Consider the following 14,440-nt stretch of genomic DNA (forward strand, 5'->3'; position numbering starts at 1 on the left):
GGGTAGGTCCCCCAGTTAGGGTTGCCGTTCAACCTGGGATTCGCAGACTGTGCAGCCAATGACCAGGACAGGCTATCCTGATACTCGGAGGGACTACCTCGTAAAGGGTATGGTTGATCAATGCAGGGAGCGCATCGCGGGTCTGGGTACACGAGTGCAACCATGTGGCACTGCGGCGACGTGCGATAACACCATTCCAATCTTGCTTTATTACCCCAGCCGTGTGTCGCGTGGTGCTGTGCAGCTCTCCCTCCTTCTTTCTGCTCATCAGGGAAGTGTGTCTTTGCTGCGAAGACCATCAAGATGGGTGAGTATACCCGGTCGCATCCGAGGAGGCATGTACTGACAGTTGTTCTTTCACAGCGAGCAAGGAAATCACCAGCGACGTCAAGCGCTCGCCGTCCGGAGACGAGGAGACCGGATCGGACGACCTGAATCTCTACCACGATGTCCTGGCCGCAGCTGGAGACTATGAGGGCAAGCCAACGCTGGAGGAGCTCAAGACTCTGCGAAGAGTGCCGGGCAAGATGCCAGCGATTGCCTACCTCATCTGCTTCGTGGAATTTTGCGAGCGCGCATCATACTACGGTGTCCAGCAACTCATTGGAAACTTTGTGAACCGGCCACTCCCAGAAGGCGGCAATGGATATGGTGCTCCTCCACGAGGCACGCAGGAAACTGCTGGCGCCCTCGGCCTTGGTACCGTAAAGGCCAATGCCGTTTCGCAGTCCTTCTCCATGTTGGTCTACTGTCTCCCCATCTTCTTCGGTTGGCTCGCAGATACTCGCACTGGTCGCTTCAGGCTCATTTGCTGGGGTGTCGTGGTCTTCGGTGTTGCTCACGTCCTCATGTGTGTCTCGGCTGCAAAGCCTCTCCTCGCAGACGGAAGCGCCAAGACGCCATATCTGCTTTCGTTGTACATTTTGGCTGTTGGTGCTGGTGAGTCGGCCTCATATATGCAAAGCAGCATGTTCCATTGCTAACACTGTCCTGCAGCAATGTTCAAGCCCAACGTATCCCCACTCCTGCTCGACCAGATGACCACCCGAGTTCCAAAGGTCATCACAGCCAAGAATGGCGAAAGAGTGATTGAGGACCCCGAATCGACAACAGAGAGAGTCATGCTTTGGTTCTACCTCCTGATCAACGTTGGTGGCTTCATGGGTGTGGCAACCACATACGCCGAAAAGTATGTCGGTTTCTGGCTCGCATTCTTGCTCCCACTTCTGCTCTACCTACCTCTGCCACTTCTTCTCTGGTTCATGAAGCCACGCCTGATTCACCACCCACCCGGAGGCAACGAACTCGGTCGTGTGTGCCGCGTCCTTGGAGTCTGCTTCCGCCGCGGTGGCCTGTTCAGAATTGGCAGACACGGATTCTGGGACCTCGCCAAGCCAACTCACATTGCTGCTTCCGGACTCAGCATTCAAACGACATGGAATGACGAATTTGTCGAGGACGTCCGCCGAGCTTTCCAGGCTACTGGAATGTTCTGTTTCTTCCCGATTCAGTACATCAACGACAATGGTATCGGCAGCGCTGCCAGTTACCTGTCCACGATGTTGACAACGAACGGTGTTCCCAACGACGTTATCCAGAACTTCAACAGCTTGAGCATTATCCTGAGTGTACCGATCTTCAACTACGGTCTATACCCGCTCCTCCGCAAGTTGAAAATCCACTACGGTCCTGTTGCACGTATCACGACCGGTCTTGCTATGTCCTCGGTTGGTGGTGCCGCTTACGCAGTGCTGAACTACTACGCGTACAAGCAATCTCCTTGCGGCGAATACGGCTCGGACAACTGCACAGTCGGGACCGGTGTCGCTCCAATCACCATCTGGTGGATGGCCATCCCATACGGCCTCGGTGGTGTATCCGAAATCTTCGTCAACGTCCCAGCATACGGTATCGCGTACTCTCGTGCTCCTGCCAACATGAGAGGTCTGGTTTCTGCCATCAACCTCCTCAACACTGGATTCGCGTATGCAATCGGTCTGGCCTGCTCGTCTGTGATCCGCGATCCATACCTTACTTGGGACTTTGGTGGACCAGCGATTGCTGGCGGTATTGTCACGATTACGTTCTACTTCCTCTTCCGACACATTGATAAGGAGGAGTACTCGCTCAATGATGCAGAGGAGAATGCTGTGGCGCGAAAGAACTCGATCAACCCAGATGCTGCTGAGATCTCGCATCAGCGCGAGAAGTCGATTTCAGAGTAGAACAGCTTCGATAACTAAGATTAAAGATGTTTCAGATGTTCAATATTGTCACCCATCCTATTTTCTATGCAGTGCGATACCCAGAGACCGCATCAAGTCTGTTCAGTGCTTCGCAGTCGAAACATCGTCAATGGGCGCCGCGTCGGCATCGTTCTTCGCGGATCCGCACTCAAGAGATGAGGTGGTATGAAACGCGCCATCACCAAAGGCCTGAGCTGTCTCTTCGAGGGTAAAGCCGTGTGTCTAGAATCGCGTATCGGTAAGCACGACTTCTGATCAGCGCAAGGCGCAGACTCACCTCAGGAAACGCGAAATAAATCACAACAGCCTGCACAGCAATCAAACAGCAAAACACAATATAGTACCTCCAAGAAATCGCATCCATAGCCACAGGATTCACAAAGCCATTATACACCAGCACAAGTCCTTGCGTCGAAACGAAAATCGTCGTGCCCTTTGCTCGAAGGTAATATGGTAACACCTCCGTGATGTACAAATTCGGCAGAGCATTCATGCTGATGTTGTAGCTAATGTAGTAAGAGAAGATCATAGCCAGAACTCCTCGTCCGAGTGAAGCTTGTTCGAAATTCCGTTGATGATTGATAGCGCTGAGAACTGTCCAGATGATGTATGCGAGGAGCATGAAACCGAGACCGAAGACGAATGTTGGTCTTCGTCGGAGTCGACCGACGAGGAATCCTGCTGCGATGGCTGTTACGAGATTGTAGGCAATTAGTCCGCCGTTGATTTCGAGTTGTTCTTGTGCGCTGGTTATGCCGATGCTGTTGAGGATGAGGTTCAGATAGTAGGAAACGAGGGCGTTACCGCAAAGTTGCGAAGTGATGGCGAGGAACATGACCACAAAAAGTCGATGGCGGTTGGCTTTTGTGCTGATGAAAGCTGCGTAGGACACTTCTTTACTTTGTTCAGCTTCGGAGAGGGCAACTTTGATCTCGTCGATTTCGAATTCGACAAGTGCTGCATATGCTGGATCATTGCCGGCATGGTATCTGTTCAGCATTGCTCGAGCTTCGTCTTCGCGCCCTTTGCTGACAAGGAACCGCGGTGATTCTGGGATGAAAAATGAAAGGACAACTTGGAGAAGAGGAATCGCGCCCTGGAGTAGAGACGGCAGTCGCCATGCCCAGGTCGACTGCATATCTTGTGTTCCGTATGTCACCCAAGCGGCAATGAGAGCTCCAGTATACCAAGATGGACCAAATAGGGCAGTGCAAGTCGTTCGATGAGTCGGATATGCGAGTTCTGAGACCAGAGTTGGACCACCGACCAGAGCGATCACAGATCCGCATCCAATGATCAATCGTGCGAGGAAGAACATGGCGTAGTTCTGAGCAGCTGCTTGGAGCGCAGCACCGATGACGCTGATCAGGCAGCCGACTCGCAGTCCACCCAGTCTTCCCCATCGATCGTTAAACCATGCCACGACCGGAAATGCGACAAAGTTGCCCAGGGTGTATGCGTTGGACAGGGCGCCCAGTATTGCTCCAGTCGGAGTATCAAAGTAGTTCCGCCATTGAGGTAGAGACTGTAGGCCGTTCAACAGAGATCCGTCATAACCATTGGAAGAGTTCGTCATCATTGGAACGACGAGGCATAGGTTGAGTAGAACCAAATGCCGGACCTTCCACCAGGACGGCTGGTCTCGGGGCAGCACATCTTCAAGCTTCGTATGCTGTCTTCTGGCTTCGATCGAAGGTCTGCCAGTAGTGGGTGTTTGTTGAACCATGACTGATTCGCGACTGTGGTACCAGTGAGGAGTCGTGAGACATACCAGTCAATATCAGTTTTAGCTGAACTCAATTAGGAGGTACTTGCCATGATAAGTATACAGCGACATCCAAGTCCGTGTGTGCTTTAGGCTAAACAGTGGGCCTTCTCTCGTACCCATGGGTTTGTAAATGAGGCGTGGACTCTCATACCATAGTAGGCCAAGGCCTAGGCATACGCGTTCGTGGTCGTAGCGAAAGAATGGGTAGCGATCTCATTCGATTTGCAAAGTACGTCCAACACCGGACTTGGTACAGCATTTAGCCTGAAGGCCAACAGTAGCCGTGATAAACCCCATGGGGCGGAGGTCGATGATCATGCCCAAGCTGCCAAGAGTGGAGCTGTTGACCAGGGCGGTGATTGCCAAGGAGCGGAGTGGCCGCGCCTGTTACCTTGGCTGCTTTGACGGCAGTTTAATTGCACATACGGCTTCTATCGTTGACTCGTGACCGCTCGTAATCGAGATACTCATCGCTGCAGTATTGTATTGTCGTCGTTGCGCTCGATCACGTCCGGACAAAGGAGCCTGCGAGTCTGGATTGATATCCTGCAAATGCCGGTCGAGAGAGCGCTGCTGCGCTCGTGATGTGCGCAGAGCAATAAGACAGCATTGGCACAGCTTCAACAGACTGGTAGCTCATCGGTCTGCGGGTCAGATGCCCGAAGACATCTCTGTGAAAGTCTTCGATGTCCGTTCAGTGACAGAAAAGCACCAAATTGCAGCGGCTGTAGGATAATGTCTTCGGGCTCGCAATACTTACTGTGTCAGGGTCAGGGGGATGTACATACGCCCACAGCAGGCTTGCAAAAAAGTGATGAGGTGGGAGAGAAAGGAAGAACTTGAACATGCGATGTTGAAGTGGGCTTCCATCGGCCGGGAGGACGCAGCCGTGCCGAGCCCTTGTGTAACTGACTTTATGCCCTGCCAGAGATGTAGAACGGCAATACACAACACATCGCATCATCACTTCTGACTGAGTAGGAAGCCGTTCTGTAGATGGGCAGCCAAAGCTTTGTGATTTAGAAAGGTTAAACAACCACCAACGCCTGCACAAATTACCTAAAGAAAAGTCGTCAAGTTCATCCCTCTCCAAAGCCGAAGCATTCATGACTTGACAGTAAGCGGAAATTGATCATCTCTTCCTGGCATCCTTAATTGTTAGACGACGAGCTTCCCTGAAGCCCATGGATCTTCTTGAGATGCTCATGCAACTTGTCAACACGAGTGAAACCCTTGCCTGGACCACGATTGCAGCCGTTGACGTGACAGAAGTGAGTGGCAGGGAAATGTGTCTCCATGTGTCGCTTGAGGTCCGCCTTGCGAGCGTAGAGATGAGGATCCATACACATTCCGCATTGCAGAATGGCAGAAGGCTGGCGGCCTGGTGGGACGGAGGCGATGCTGTGGCAGACGACTGGGGCTGGATGAGTCGTGTTCTGACTGCGAGTGTCCGGTGAAGTGATGACCGCGACAGTGATCGTGGTCATTTGTACATCCTCGACACCCAATGCAAGTGAGCTTAAAGTGTCAGCATGATAAAAAAAAAACTCACCCGGCAGTAGCAGCCTCTAAGCGAGGTGCTACTGCAGGAGGTTGGTCCCGGGAAGCAATCATGGCGTTCCAGAGCTTCCAATCATCATCGTCCCAAAGGAATGGGGCGACAAATGGCGAGCCCAAATCGTCTTCTTGATGCAAGTTCTGCATAGTGATGTAGCGGGCTTGCGGGAAAGGCTGCCACGAGGGCGACGCTAGCTTGGAGGGTCGAGGTCGTTCGTAATTCGTCTACCACGGCGGTGAGCGATCAGGCGACCGTGTGCAGCTGGAGTAGAAGTGCGAAAAAAGAGCAGAAATGGGATTGGGGCACGACCGAGATTTTATGCAGCACTGGAAGGGCGACGCTAGTTCGGTGTCACGTGCCGTCCTTCTGTGCTTCGGCGCATAGCCTGCAAAGAACCTTGATCGTTGGATTGAAAAATGCCTGCCTTGAATTCGCTTTGATCTTCATGTCAGTCCTCTTAATCAATGCCGACCTTATCCCAACTCTCAACCCTCAGACCTTTGCCCTTAGCAACCTGAATGACATTACTGAACCTGCCTCCTCTTCCAGTATTCTGATACGCAATGTCCAAGCCATCTTTATGTCTCTTCGCAGCAGTCTTACTGTGCTTCCGCAGTTTCTTCCTCGCAACCATGACCGGCACACTTGATTTTGTGACCAGGTAATTCGAAAATGATCCAAGCAAGACACCTTTGACGGCACTCTGTCCTCGAGAACCGATGATGACCAAAGTTGGCGAAAGAAAGTCGATCACTTCGGTGACCATATGTCGCGGAGATTTGCAGTGGAAGACTTCGACCACGACGCGGACTTGAAGTCGTGTCTTGCGGAGAAGCCTGACGCACCGCTCGGTGATGGTTTCCACAGCCTTTCGTCGCTCTGCATCAGCATTGTTGTAGACACCTCGACTCCTAGAACGGGCGTCGCCGCCGAGACTAGATCTGCTGAGCGGTGAGGGTCCGAGAGTGCTGGTATGCGGCTGTACAGTGGTAGGCATAGTCTTCAATATGGATGCAGTGTCACGAACGCTGTCAGCTCCGTGGCCCAATTGAACACCTCCATCGTCTCCCACAGTATCCTCGTCTGCCGCATAAACTGCAAAAAGCGTGTCGCCATCTCGGAGAACTGTGCCAATAGTCCATTCCAGTGCATATTCGGCCTCGGGCGAGATATCTGTTGCGACCAAGTACATCCGCTGGCGCTTCCGTCCATCTTCAGCTTCTCGCTGGAAATGTTCAAAGTCACCTCGCAAGATCTGTCGAATAGCACGATGGGCGGATGGCGTGCTGTGAACTTGACTCACAGAAAGGCTCAGCTTTTGCGCAGCCAGTAGCTCTGAAGCAGATTCATCGTCCGAATGCAATGGTGTACTAGCGCCACTTGGTGCAGCATCAAACGCCGTCGAAGGATGCACACGCCTCTTTCCATGCGGGCTGGTGCTGGTCAACCGTGTTTTCTTCTTGTCTTTCGCAAATGACAGTTTACTCTGTCCTTTGGTAGGATCCGGCTTAGAAGAAGTAGAGGCATCGTTATTCTGCTCACGATCGGAATCGGAACTATCATCACGAACGTTGATTGCTTTTCCAGAAGTAGTCCTGCCCGGGACAGGACGTTTCATGGCCCTACCACGTTTACTGTCATCACCATCAGTGTCATTGTCGTTGTCTGCATCGGCGTCCGAGTCTGTATCCTGGCGATGGGCGAGCTCCGGAGGATCTTCCTCTAGTCGAGTGGCCACATCATCACTCGCATGTCGGGCATGGCTTGAGGCTGCCGAAGGTGTAGGGCTGCCACCAGGACTCGTTGGCCGACTACTGGCTCGTCGCGGATCATTCGGCCCCAGATCTCCAGGTAGAGTATTCGGAGCCGGCGACTTGGGTCGTCGCGGGTCCTTCGCTCCAAGATCCCCAGGCAGTGACATTCTAGATCGTGAGGACATTGCGGCTTGCCTTCGCTTTTCTGGCAATGGATTGCCAAGCTTGTCGTGGGTCCCTCGGCTGGAGTAATAGTCCGATGCGTGGCGGGTGTCACTCTCAGCAGGCGGCGAGACGGGCGGAGACTGCGGTGGAGAGGCCAATGGCGAGGAGGTCGCAGGTGCGGTTGAGTGATGGTTTAGTGGCCGGCCAGTCGGTGCGCTGCGCTCGTGTTCTGCCGAGGGCGGCGCCGCTGGTGATGATGACGTTGCGGAGTCTTTCTTAGCGGCTTCGTCGACCACAACAGACGGCGGAGCGTTCTCTTCAGACATGTCCGCTCTTCAGAATGGACAATTATGCACCAGGTATGCAGAAATGATATGTGTTGTGCTCCAATTGCCTCTAAGAAGAGAAGCAAATGGCAGACGTGCAAGACGTGAGGTCTGCAAGCGCTAAGTTAACGTGTTTGGTCTTGGCGAGAACGAGTTGCTGCTCGGGGAACTTGCCGCGGGGTCGACAAAAGCCGAAGTTCGACCGGGCAAATCCCTCCCTCCGTCGTTTCCAGGTCGTAGATTCTCCTGACCTTCATCTACATACGTACGTCGATTTCCCCATCAACCAAGGCATGTTTCGGTGGACATTGTCGACATCCACATTGCAGATATACGAGCACGTTCTCAAGCCTCATGCAGCGGAATTCTCTACTTCCCTTCGGCGCCCGGCTACTACCTATGCGTCACCCGCGCCGCCTGTATTAACGTAAGCAGCATGGCGTTCTAATTGGGCAGTTGCGCCTATGATTCGCATGATACCACTCTCTGCTGTACATTCGCCTACACTTATCAAATGCAAAAGTGTTCGGGCAGTGCAGATGGCGCCCCGTGGACAGATTCTAGCCCTTGCGTGCTCTGGTCGACCGCCAGGGGAGGATAGCTCCAGTGCGCGCTAAGTATATATTGCTATCTGGAACCTGCTAGTCCCTGTCCAATATGATTTGACACATCGTTCAAGTTGAGACCATGTCCTTCCGTTGAGAATTCGAATTATTATGTTTCTCCGCACCAGAATGCCACCCACTGGACCAGGCGACGCTGTTTCCAACTCACCGCAGGTCCTTCAGAAGCAGGCTGTCATTGCTCAAATTCAAGGTCAGCCAGTCACGATACCGCCTCTTGAGACCTTTCTCCCGCCTGGTTGGCCCCTGCATAAGAACCAACATTATGCCGCTTCGAAGCCGATCATCGAGAAATGGATCACAGAGTGAGCGCTTTTGAAACATCGTACGGGTTGGTGTATACTGAGCACCAATGCAGAGTCGTCGCGGGCAGTAAAAGACAAGTTGGCACAATTATGGCCGATATGACTGGCCTAGCCGCATACTTCTACCCGCTCATTGATGATCTGGAAGTCTTCATAGCACTTGTCAAATTTGTTCACTGGGTATGTCTACGGAAGCAATGCTAAAGAGCAAGAACTGACAGAATAACTCTCAGATCTTCTTCTTTGACGACAGACTTGACGACGGCGACCTCGTGCATCATACCAAGCTTGCTAAGCAGTATCGAGAAGACACCTCGCGACTCTGTGCACAGTGCTTTCTTCCAGAGGTACACGGAGTACCAAATCGCACTGAGTGGCTCAACGTCAACTGGATAGAAGAAATTGCTGCTGTAATCACTCCGTTGCTCGCTTTCGGTACACGCCTTCTCTCAAGTTCATCGCGGCTTTTCGACGCTGACTAGTTAGAACTTTTGACAGATCATCGCGAAGCTCTTGTAGATGAGATTGATCACTATATCAACGCCTGCGACCTCGAGCAGCGTTACAGGAACAGCGATGACCTGCCATCGGTGCAAGACTTCATGACATTTCGCTACAATAGCGGTGCTTGTGGCCTTGTCTTCGCAACTGGACTGTAAGATATGACTGTGAGTCTGTCGATACCATGTGCTGATCGACTGACTGCTACAGACCACTGATGACAACCAACCTCTCCGCAAAAGATCTGCAACTGGCTGGCGAAATCTCGTGGCTGGCAAATTGGCTCGTCCTCTAGTACGTCTCCAGTCTTCACGCTGATCGATGTCCCTAGAGCCTGGCTGACGATCTACACAGCCCGAACGAGCTCATCTCTCTGAAGAAAGAACTGGTAGCCTTCATCAAATCCTTAGCTCTCAACTCCTAGTACTAACTTGTGCAACTAGGCCAGTGGTCAGCTAGAAAACTTGGTTCCAACACCAGCTGCTAGCGAAGGCCCGCAGTGCGATCTGCAATCCGCTATCAACCGCACCACCAGACAAATACAAGCAGCTGGAATCGAACTGGACCTCGCTGAAAGCAAGTTATTAGCAACTCTTGATCACGCAAACGCGTCGCAGGAGAAAACTGCAGAGTTCAGCAAGCTTGCCTTCATCTACAAAAGCTTGATCCTGGGGAACTTGAAGTGGCAGTAAGTTTTCCAGACTTTTGAGTCGTGAAATTATGGGCAATTTGCTGATGAGTATAGTTACGAATCGGCGAGATACGGCGTTGCTGCCGATAGTAAGGAAATCGGTGGAGCCATTTCGTATATTGTTCAGGTCGGAGATATGTGAGGTGAGCATCCTGGATGGCGACGAATTTGAAGATGTCGTGATGATGATCAACGCAGAGTGAGACCTCTCCTCTCTATCTTGTACATTGGACTCCCAAAATTCTCCATACAACTTCGGCACCCGCCCAAAGCCGGAACTCGTGTGGTGTGATGATCTATCTTCTACTGATCTCATCCTTCAGGCTGACTGTGGCAGCATAAGCCGATGGTCATCGAGCTTCGGTCTTCTAGCTGCCGGCGCATCGAAAAGCAAGCTTCGGCAGCGTTGTGGCAGACTTTCTCCAATTGAATGGAGCCGAACACTCGATAACGGGACCACGAATCGTGCACGATCTCGTTCCTCCAAAACCAGCGATAAGGCAGATGGAATTTGCCGCTGTCTTCCCAATTTGGCTTGATACGACATAGCCAGCCGCTTTTTAAGTTCACTTAGCCTCATGTCAACTTGAAGGGATGGCGCCATGCAATTTTACGCCCCTCAGCCACAGATTAAAAGACTGCAGCCACACTGGTCTGGATGTTGATGAAGATGGAATATACTACTAGATATCAGGAGCTCGTCATCAGTAGGTTCTGTCTTCCATCTTCTTCACTCCCATTCTTTCCACCAGCGCTCATTAATCACACTCTCATTTCCCAAAATGCATTTCACCACACTCATTACCACAGTATCCCTTCTCTCAACAGCTTCTGCTCACGCATATCACCGACACCATCGCCGAACGACATCAGATCCTCGTGTCTGCGCAGTTCTCCAAAACACCGATCGTCCTGGAAATGATTATTTCCGAGTCAAGACCGTGACCTTCGAGGCCTGCGAAGTAGCCTGCGCAGCAGATGTCCGCTGTGTAACAGCCCAATTTCGCAAGGACAATCAATTCTGCTATTTCAAAGAAGCCAGCAGTGATTCTGTTCCGGACACCAATGTCGATACTGTAGACTGCTCGGGCAGCATCTTGCCTGAGACCACGACTACGACTACGGCGGCTGGAAGTACTTCAACGACTACTACTACTTCCATGAGTACCGCTACATCGACGACTTCTTCCACAACAACTGCTTCTTCTACAACTTCTGCTTCAACCACTGATTCTTCTTCGACATCTACCGCTTCCTCGACTTCTACTGCGTCCTCGACTACCAGTGCTTCTCCAACCACCAGTACTACCCTGGCCACAAGCACTACAAAAACCGCGAAAATCACCAGCACGACAAAATCAAAGACTACATGCAAGCCAACTACGACCACCAAGGCAGTATACACAACCAAGAAAGCCACAACGACGAAGTGCACAACGAAGTTCAAGACCACGACAAAGGCGAAGAAGCCATACGCCACGACTAAGGCGAAGAAGCCATATGCTACGACGGAGGCGAAGAAGCCATATGCCACGACTACAAAGAAGCACTACTAAGGACCCAACGCGGTTGATCGTTGTGCGACAGTGTACTTCCATCAATAATGCCGAAATTTACTTGCCGTACATAGTTTCGTATAATACAAGACTTCTGGGCTGGTGATGAGGAGCCAGCGCCGCTCATTCATAGTGGAATTAATGCCTACAATGCGAGAATGCCTCAAAGTGGCTCCCATTCTGATTGTTTGACCGTCCTCAAGGGATTCCCTAGTTCTACGACGATTACCGTTTTGGGTTGGTCTGCGTCCGCCATGCTGGGTAATGTATAGTCAAGCGCATGCGCCTGTCGATCTCATGATAACGTAGCCCTGAAGCCCTTTTTTTCTCCGAGTATTGCAAGCTTTGACCTCGTGGAATTCGCTTCCAATGGCAGCTGAATCTTGCTTAGTTGAGCGTGGTGCTTGTTCGTTGATGACACCGGCTGCCACCACTTACTCATGCGCCACACATACTGAATGCACACATCAAGTCGCATTTTCATTCAGCCCTGCTCCAGGCCACAAAGGTATCCCTCCCATCGAAGGCCCTTGCTCAGAGGTACTCATCCTCATCCATATCATCGAACACCCAATGCTCACTCACCGCAATCCTGTCTATTTCCGTCTCCGCGCGCTCAAGCGCAAGCTTCTTCATCTCCCCCACAGCCTCCTTGGCCGCTTCGTAATGATTATTGGGTACCCAGCCTTCCGGTCCAACGCCGAGCATTTCTTTCGTATCTCTCATTTGCTCCTCAGCTTCACGTTCTGAATCGTCCAAACGCATGCATTTTTCCTCCTCGGCTTCGGAGAAGAGGATTGGACATGGGACGTCTGGATTTGTCGAAAACTTGTCCCAACGCTGTTTGAAGAAGATGAGAGTTGATCGTAGTGGGATGTTGTCTCCTTGCCAAGGGGCGCTGGCCAGATGGAAGAGCTTGCGCCGGCCAGTCGAGTAGGGGTATCTCAGTGCATTCAAATGATCTGGGTTCTTCTCAGCAGTGCGTGTGACGTATTCGTGGTGAAGTTCGCGTTCGCGAAAGATTGCCAGCTGTTCGGCTTGCTCGTCTTCTGTCATGCTTTCCATGTTCGTGGGGAGTCGCGGCGTTTCAAGATCTTGTGAGACTAGGTCGCGAGAGTTGTTGAGGTCGTCTGGCATGCCTGCGTTCAACAGCGCTGGAAGAATGACGCTATGCTGCCAGTCGATGATCGATGTGATCGTGAAATCGCGAGAAACAAAGATGTTGGCGGGTCGTAGATCCGGGTGCCTCAATGTGGGCAGCAACAAATCTTTATCCCCGTTCAATAGGATATAGTCGATGATACTCAGATACTTCTCGAGGCTGTCGGCGTGAGTCTCCGGTAACTGTCGCTCGAGATCGAAAGTTTCTCTGCGTATACGATCGAATGGCAGCAGTGGACGACCATATTTCCGCAAGTACTCGAGCTCTTTTCTAGCGCCGCTTTCCAGAACTTGCTTCGCTTTTCTGACTAGTGACAATTAGCTCCGCGCTCTTGTATCGAGAGGTGATCAGCTTACATGGTCCACGATCGATCGAGAGGTCGGCCCGCTTCCCAAACCACAATGGTTGAGCGACACTGGGCCCAACCACAAGCGGACCTGAAGTCTCCTCGACATTCGAATCTATCGCAATGCCAGAGGTACCAGCAGGAAGGTCCCGTCTGAAGAACAAGCTCCCGCTGGCAGGGAATGCCATGGCGCCCATACGGCACTCCAGGTCAACGAGACTCTTGACAAATTGACGTCGCTGCTCAGAAGTCGTGTCAAACCAGATGGAAGAGAGGTCTTGGCCAACACTGTGTTCCATGAAGATATATTCAACACCGGCAGCATTGTCGCTTGTCGCCGAGTAGCCGTAGACCTTCGGCACAGGCAGTCCCTTAGAATGGAGGAAGGTCAACGTTGCTGCCTCGCTGGCGACTAGCATATCACGAGGTTTGATGAAGGCATATGGTATGCGAGCCACAAGGGAAAAGCCGTCTCGCATGCGAATGAGGAAAGCTCGGTTCGCAGCTCCTTCTCCAAGCTTGTCGAAGTAGACAATGTCTTTGACATCTCGGTGAATGGCATTCGCGGCCAGCGTCTTCAGCTCGAACACGTTAAAGAGACGCTTGCGTTCCTCAAACCGCTTCTCTTCATTGTATCTGTGCAGATTTGTGAGTCCAGAGCAGGTGGACAAAATGTGTAACTGACAGCCACCTGCCAGAAGTGTACTGGAATAGTCGCTCGAGTTCTTCTCCTGTAGCCAGATGACGCGAGATGGATCTGTCTGCTGCTGCCACATAAGATGCATGCGGCTTGCACCGGCTACACCGCAGTATTGACGATGCAGGACCTACACTAGCAGTCAATCCGGCCATGATAAGATGGCTGGCCATGGACGACTTCTGTGGCTGTACCTATGCGCCTGCGACTATGAGATCAGACAGAGACACGATGAGTGTCTCGTTCAAGCCTTCGTCTAGCCGTCGGCTGGAGCTCGATTCATTGCAGAAGTGTTGCGTGGACCACAGGAACAGAAAGCGAGGGCAGGAGGTGAAGAGGCACGGAGCGCAGGGTCTTGGCGTTCGGCAGCTCTCGACTTCAAACTTCGGACTGCCAAACATCACCATCCTCATCTGCTTCACATCGCTGTGCATCTCACGAAAACTAAGTTCAGACTTCCTGAAGACAGAGTGCTCGTTTCGAAATCTCATGATCCTCTATGCGTCGTCCGATGTCTCGTCCGAAGCCTCGCTCGGCCTCTACACAGAGTCCGAAGCTCATGCAGCATACCATCGGCTGGCGGGGATAACTGCCATCCAAAGAGCGTTTCGCGACGAAACAACCTTCCACAACATCAACTCCTCAATCCAATATAAATAAGTATCCACGGCGAGCTTTCTTCATAGCTGAAGGAGGCCCGTTCAAATCTCTGACACTTTCTCTCCAACTAACACCCCATCAC

The 14,440-nt window shown here is 52.0% G+C and overlaps 7 protein-coding genes across 7 annotated transcripts; 3 read left to right on the plus strand and 4 right to left on the minus strand.

Moving 5' to 3' along the window:
* Positions 1-303: 303 nt before the first annotated feature.
* On the plus strand, positions 304-2,225 carry RHO25_009844 (uncharacterized protein; the record flags this gene model as incomplete). Its single annotated transcript, XM_023601370.2, has 3 exons — positions 304-307; positions 364-939; positions 997-2,225. 3 exons carry the CDS (start codon positions 304-306, stop codon positions 2,223-2,225), a joined length of 1,809 nt encoding a protein of 602 aa, XP_023453224.2.
* A 102-nt stretch (positions 2,226-2,327) lies between these two features.
* On the minus strand, positions 2,328-3,972 carry RHO25_009845 (uncharacterized protein; the record flags this gene model as incomplete). Its single annotated transcript, XM_023601371.1, has 2 exons — positions 2,328-2,468; positions 2,524-3,972. 2 exons carry the CDS (start codon positions 3,970-3,972, stop codon positions 2,328-2,330), a joined length of 1,590 nt encoding a protein of 529 aa, XP_023453225.1.
* Positions 3,973-5,165: 1,193 nt separating this feature from the next.
* RHO25_009846 (uncharacterized protein) lies at positions 5,166-5,718 on the minus strand (the record flags this gene model as incomplete). The annotated part of the gene is made up of 2 exons (XM_065603221.1): positions 5,166-5,532; positions 5,567-5,718. 2 exons carry the CDS (start codon positions 5,716-5,718, stop codon positions 5,166-5,168), a joined length of 519 nt encoding a protein of 172 aa, XP_065459293.1.
* A 311-nt stretch (positions 5,719-6,029) lies between these two features.
* On the minus strand, positions 6,030-7,817 carry RHO25_009847 (uncharacterized protein; the record flags this gene model as incomplete). Its single annotated transcript, XM_023601372.2, has 1 exon — positions 6,030-7,817. One exon carries the CDS (start codon positions 7,815-7,817, stop codon positions 6,030-6,032), a length of 1,788 nt encoding a protein of 595 aa, XP_023453226.1.
* Positions 7,818-8,551: 734 nt separating this feature from the next.
* On the plus strand, positions 8,552-10,079 carry RHO25_009848 (uncharacterized protein; the record flags this gene model as incomplete). Its single annotated transcript, XM_023601373.1, has 8 exons — positions 8,552-8,745; positions 8,799-8,925; positions 8,979-9,180; positions 9,232-9,400; positions 9,457-9,540; positions 9,601-9,634; positions 9,690-9,934; positions 9,992-10,079. The coding sequence occupies 8 exons, from the start codon at positions 8,552-8,554 to the stop codon at positions 10,077-10,079; spliced, it is 1,143 nt and encodes a 380-aa protein (XP_023453221.1).
* A 640-nt stretch (positions 10,080-10,719) lies between these two features.
* Positions 10,720-11,493, plus strand: RHO25_009849 (uncharacterized protein; the record flags this gene model as incomplete). Its single annotated transcript, XM_023601374.1, has 1 exon — positions 10,720-11,493. The coding sequence occupies one exon, from the start codon at positions 10,720-10,722 to the stop codon at positions 11,491-11,493; it is 774 nt and encodes a 257-aa protein (XP_023453222.1).
* A 534-nt stretch (positions 11,494-12,027) lies between these two features.
* On the minus strand, positions 12,028-13,786 carry RHO25_009850 (uncharacterized protein; the record flags this gene model as incomplete). The annotated part of the gene is made up of 2 exons (XM_023601375.2): positions 12,028-12,962; positions 13,012-13,786. The coding sequence occupies 2 exons, from the start codon at positions 13,784-13,786 to the stop codon at positions 12,028-12,030; spliced, it is 1,710 nt and encodes a 569-aa protein (XP_023453747.1).
* Between the last annotated feature and the right edge of the window lie 654 nt (positions 13,787-14,440).

This window comes from Cercospora beticola, chromosome 6, assembly GCF_033473495.1.
Source record: "Cercospora beticola chromosome 6, complete sequence".
NCBI classification, from domain to species: Eukaryota; Fungi; Ascomycota; class Dothideomycetes; order Mycosphaerellales; family Mycosphaerellaceae; genus Cercospora; species Cercospora beticola.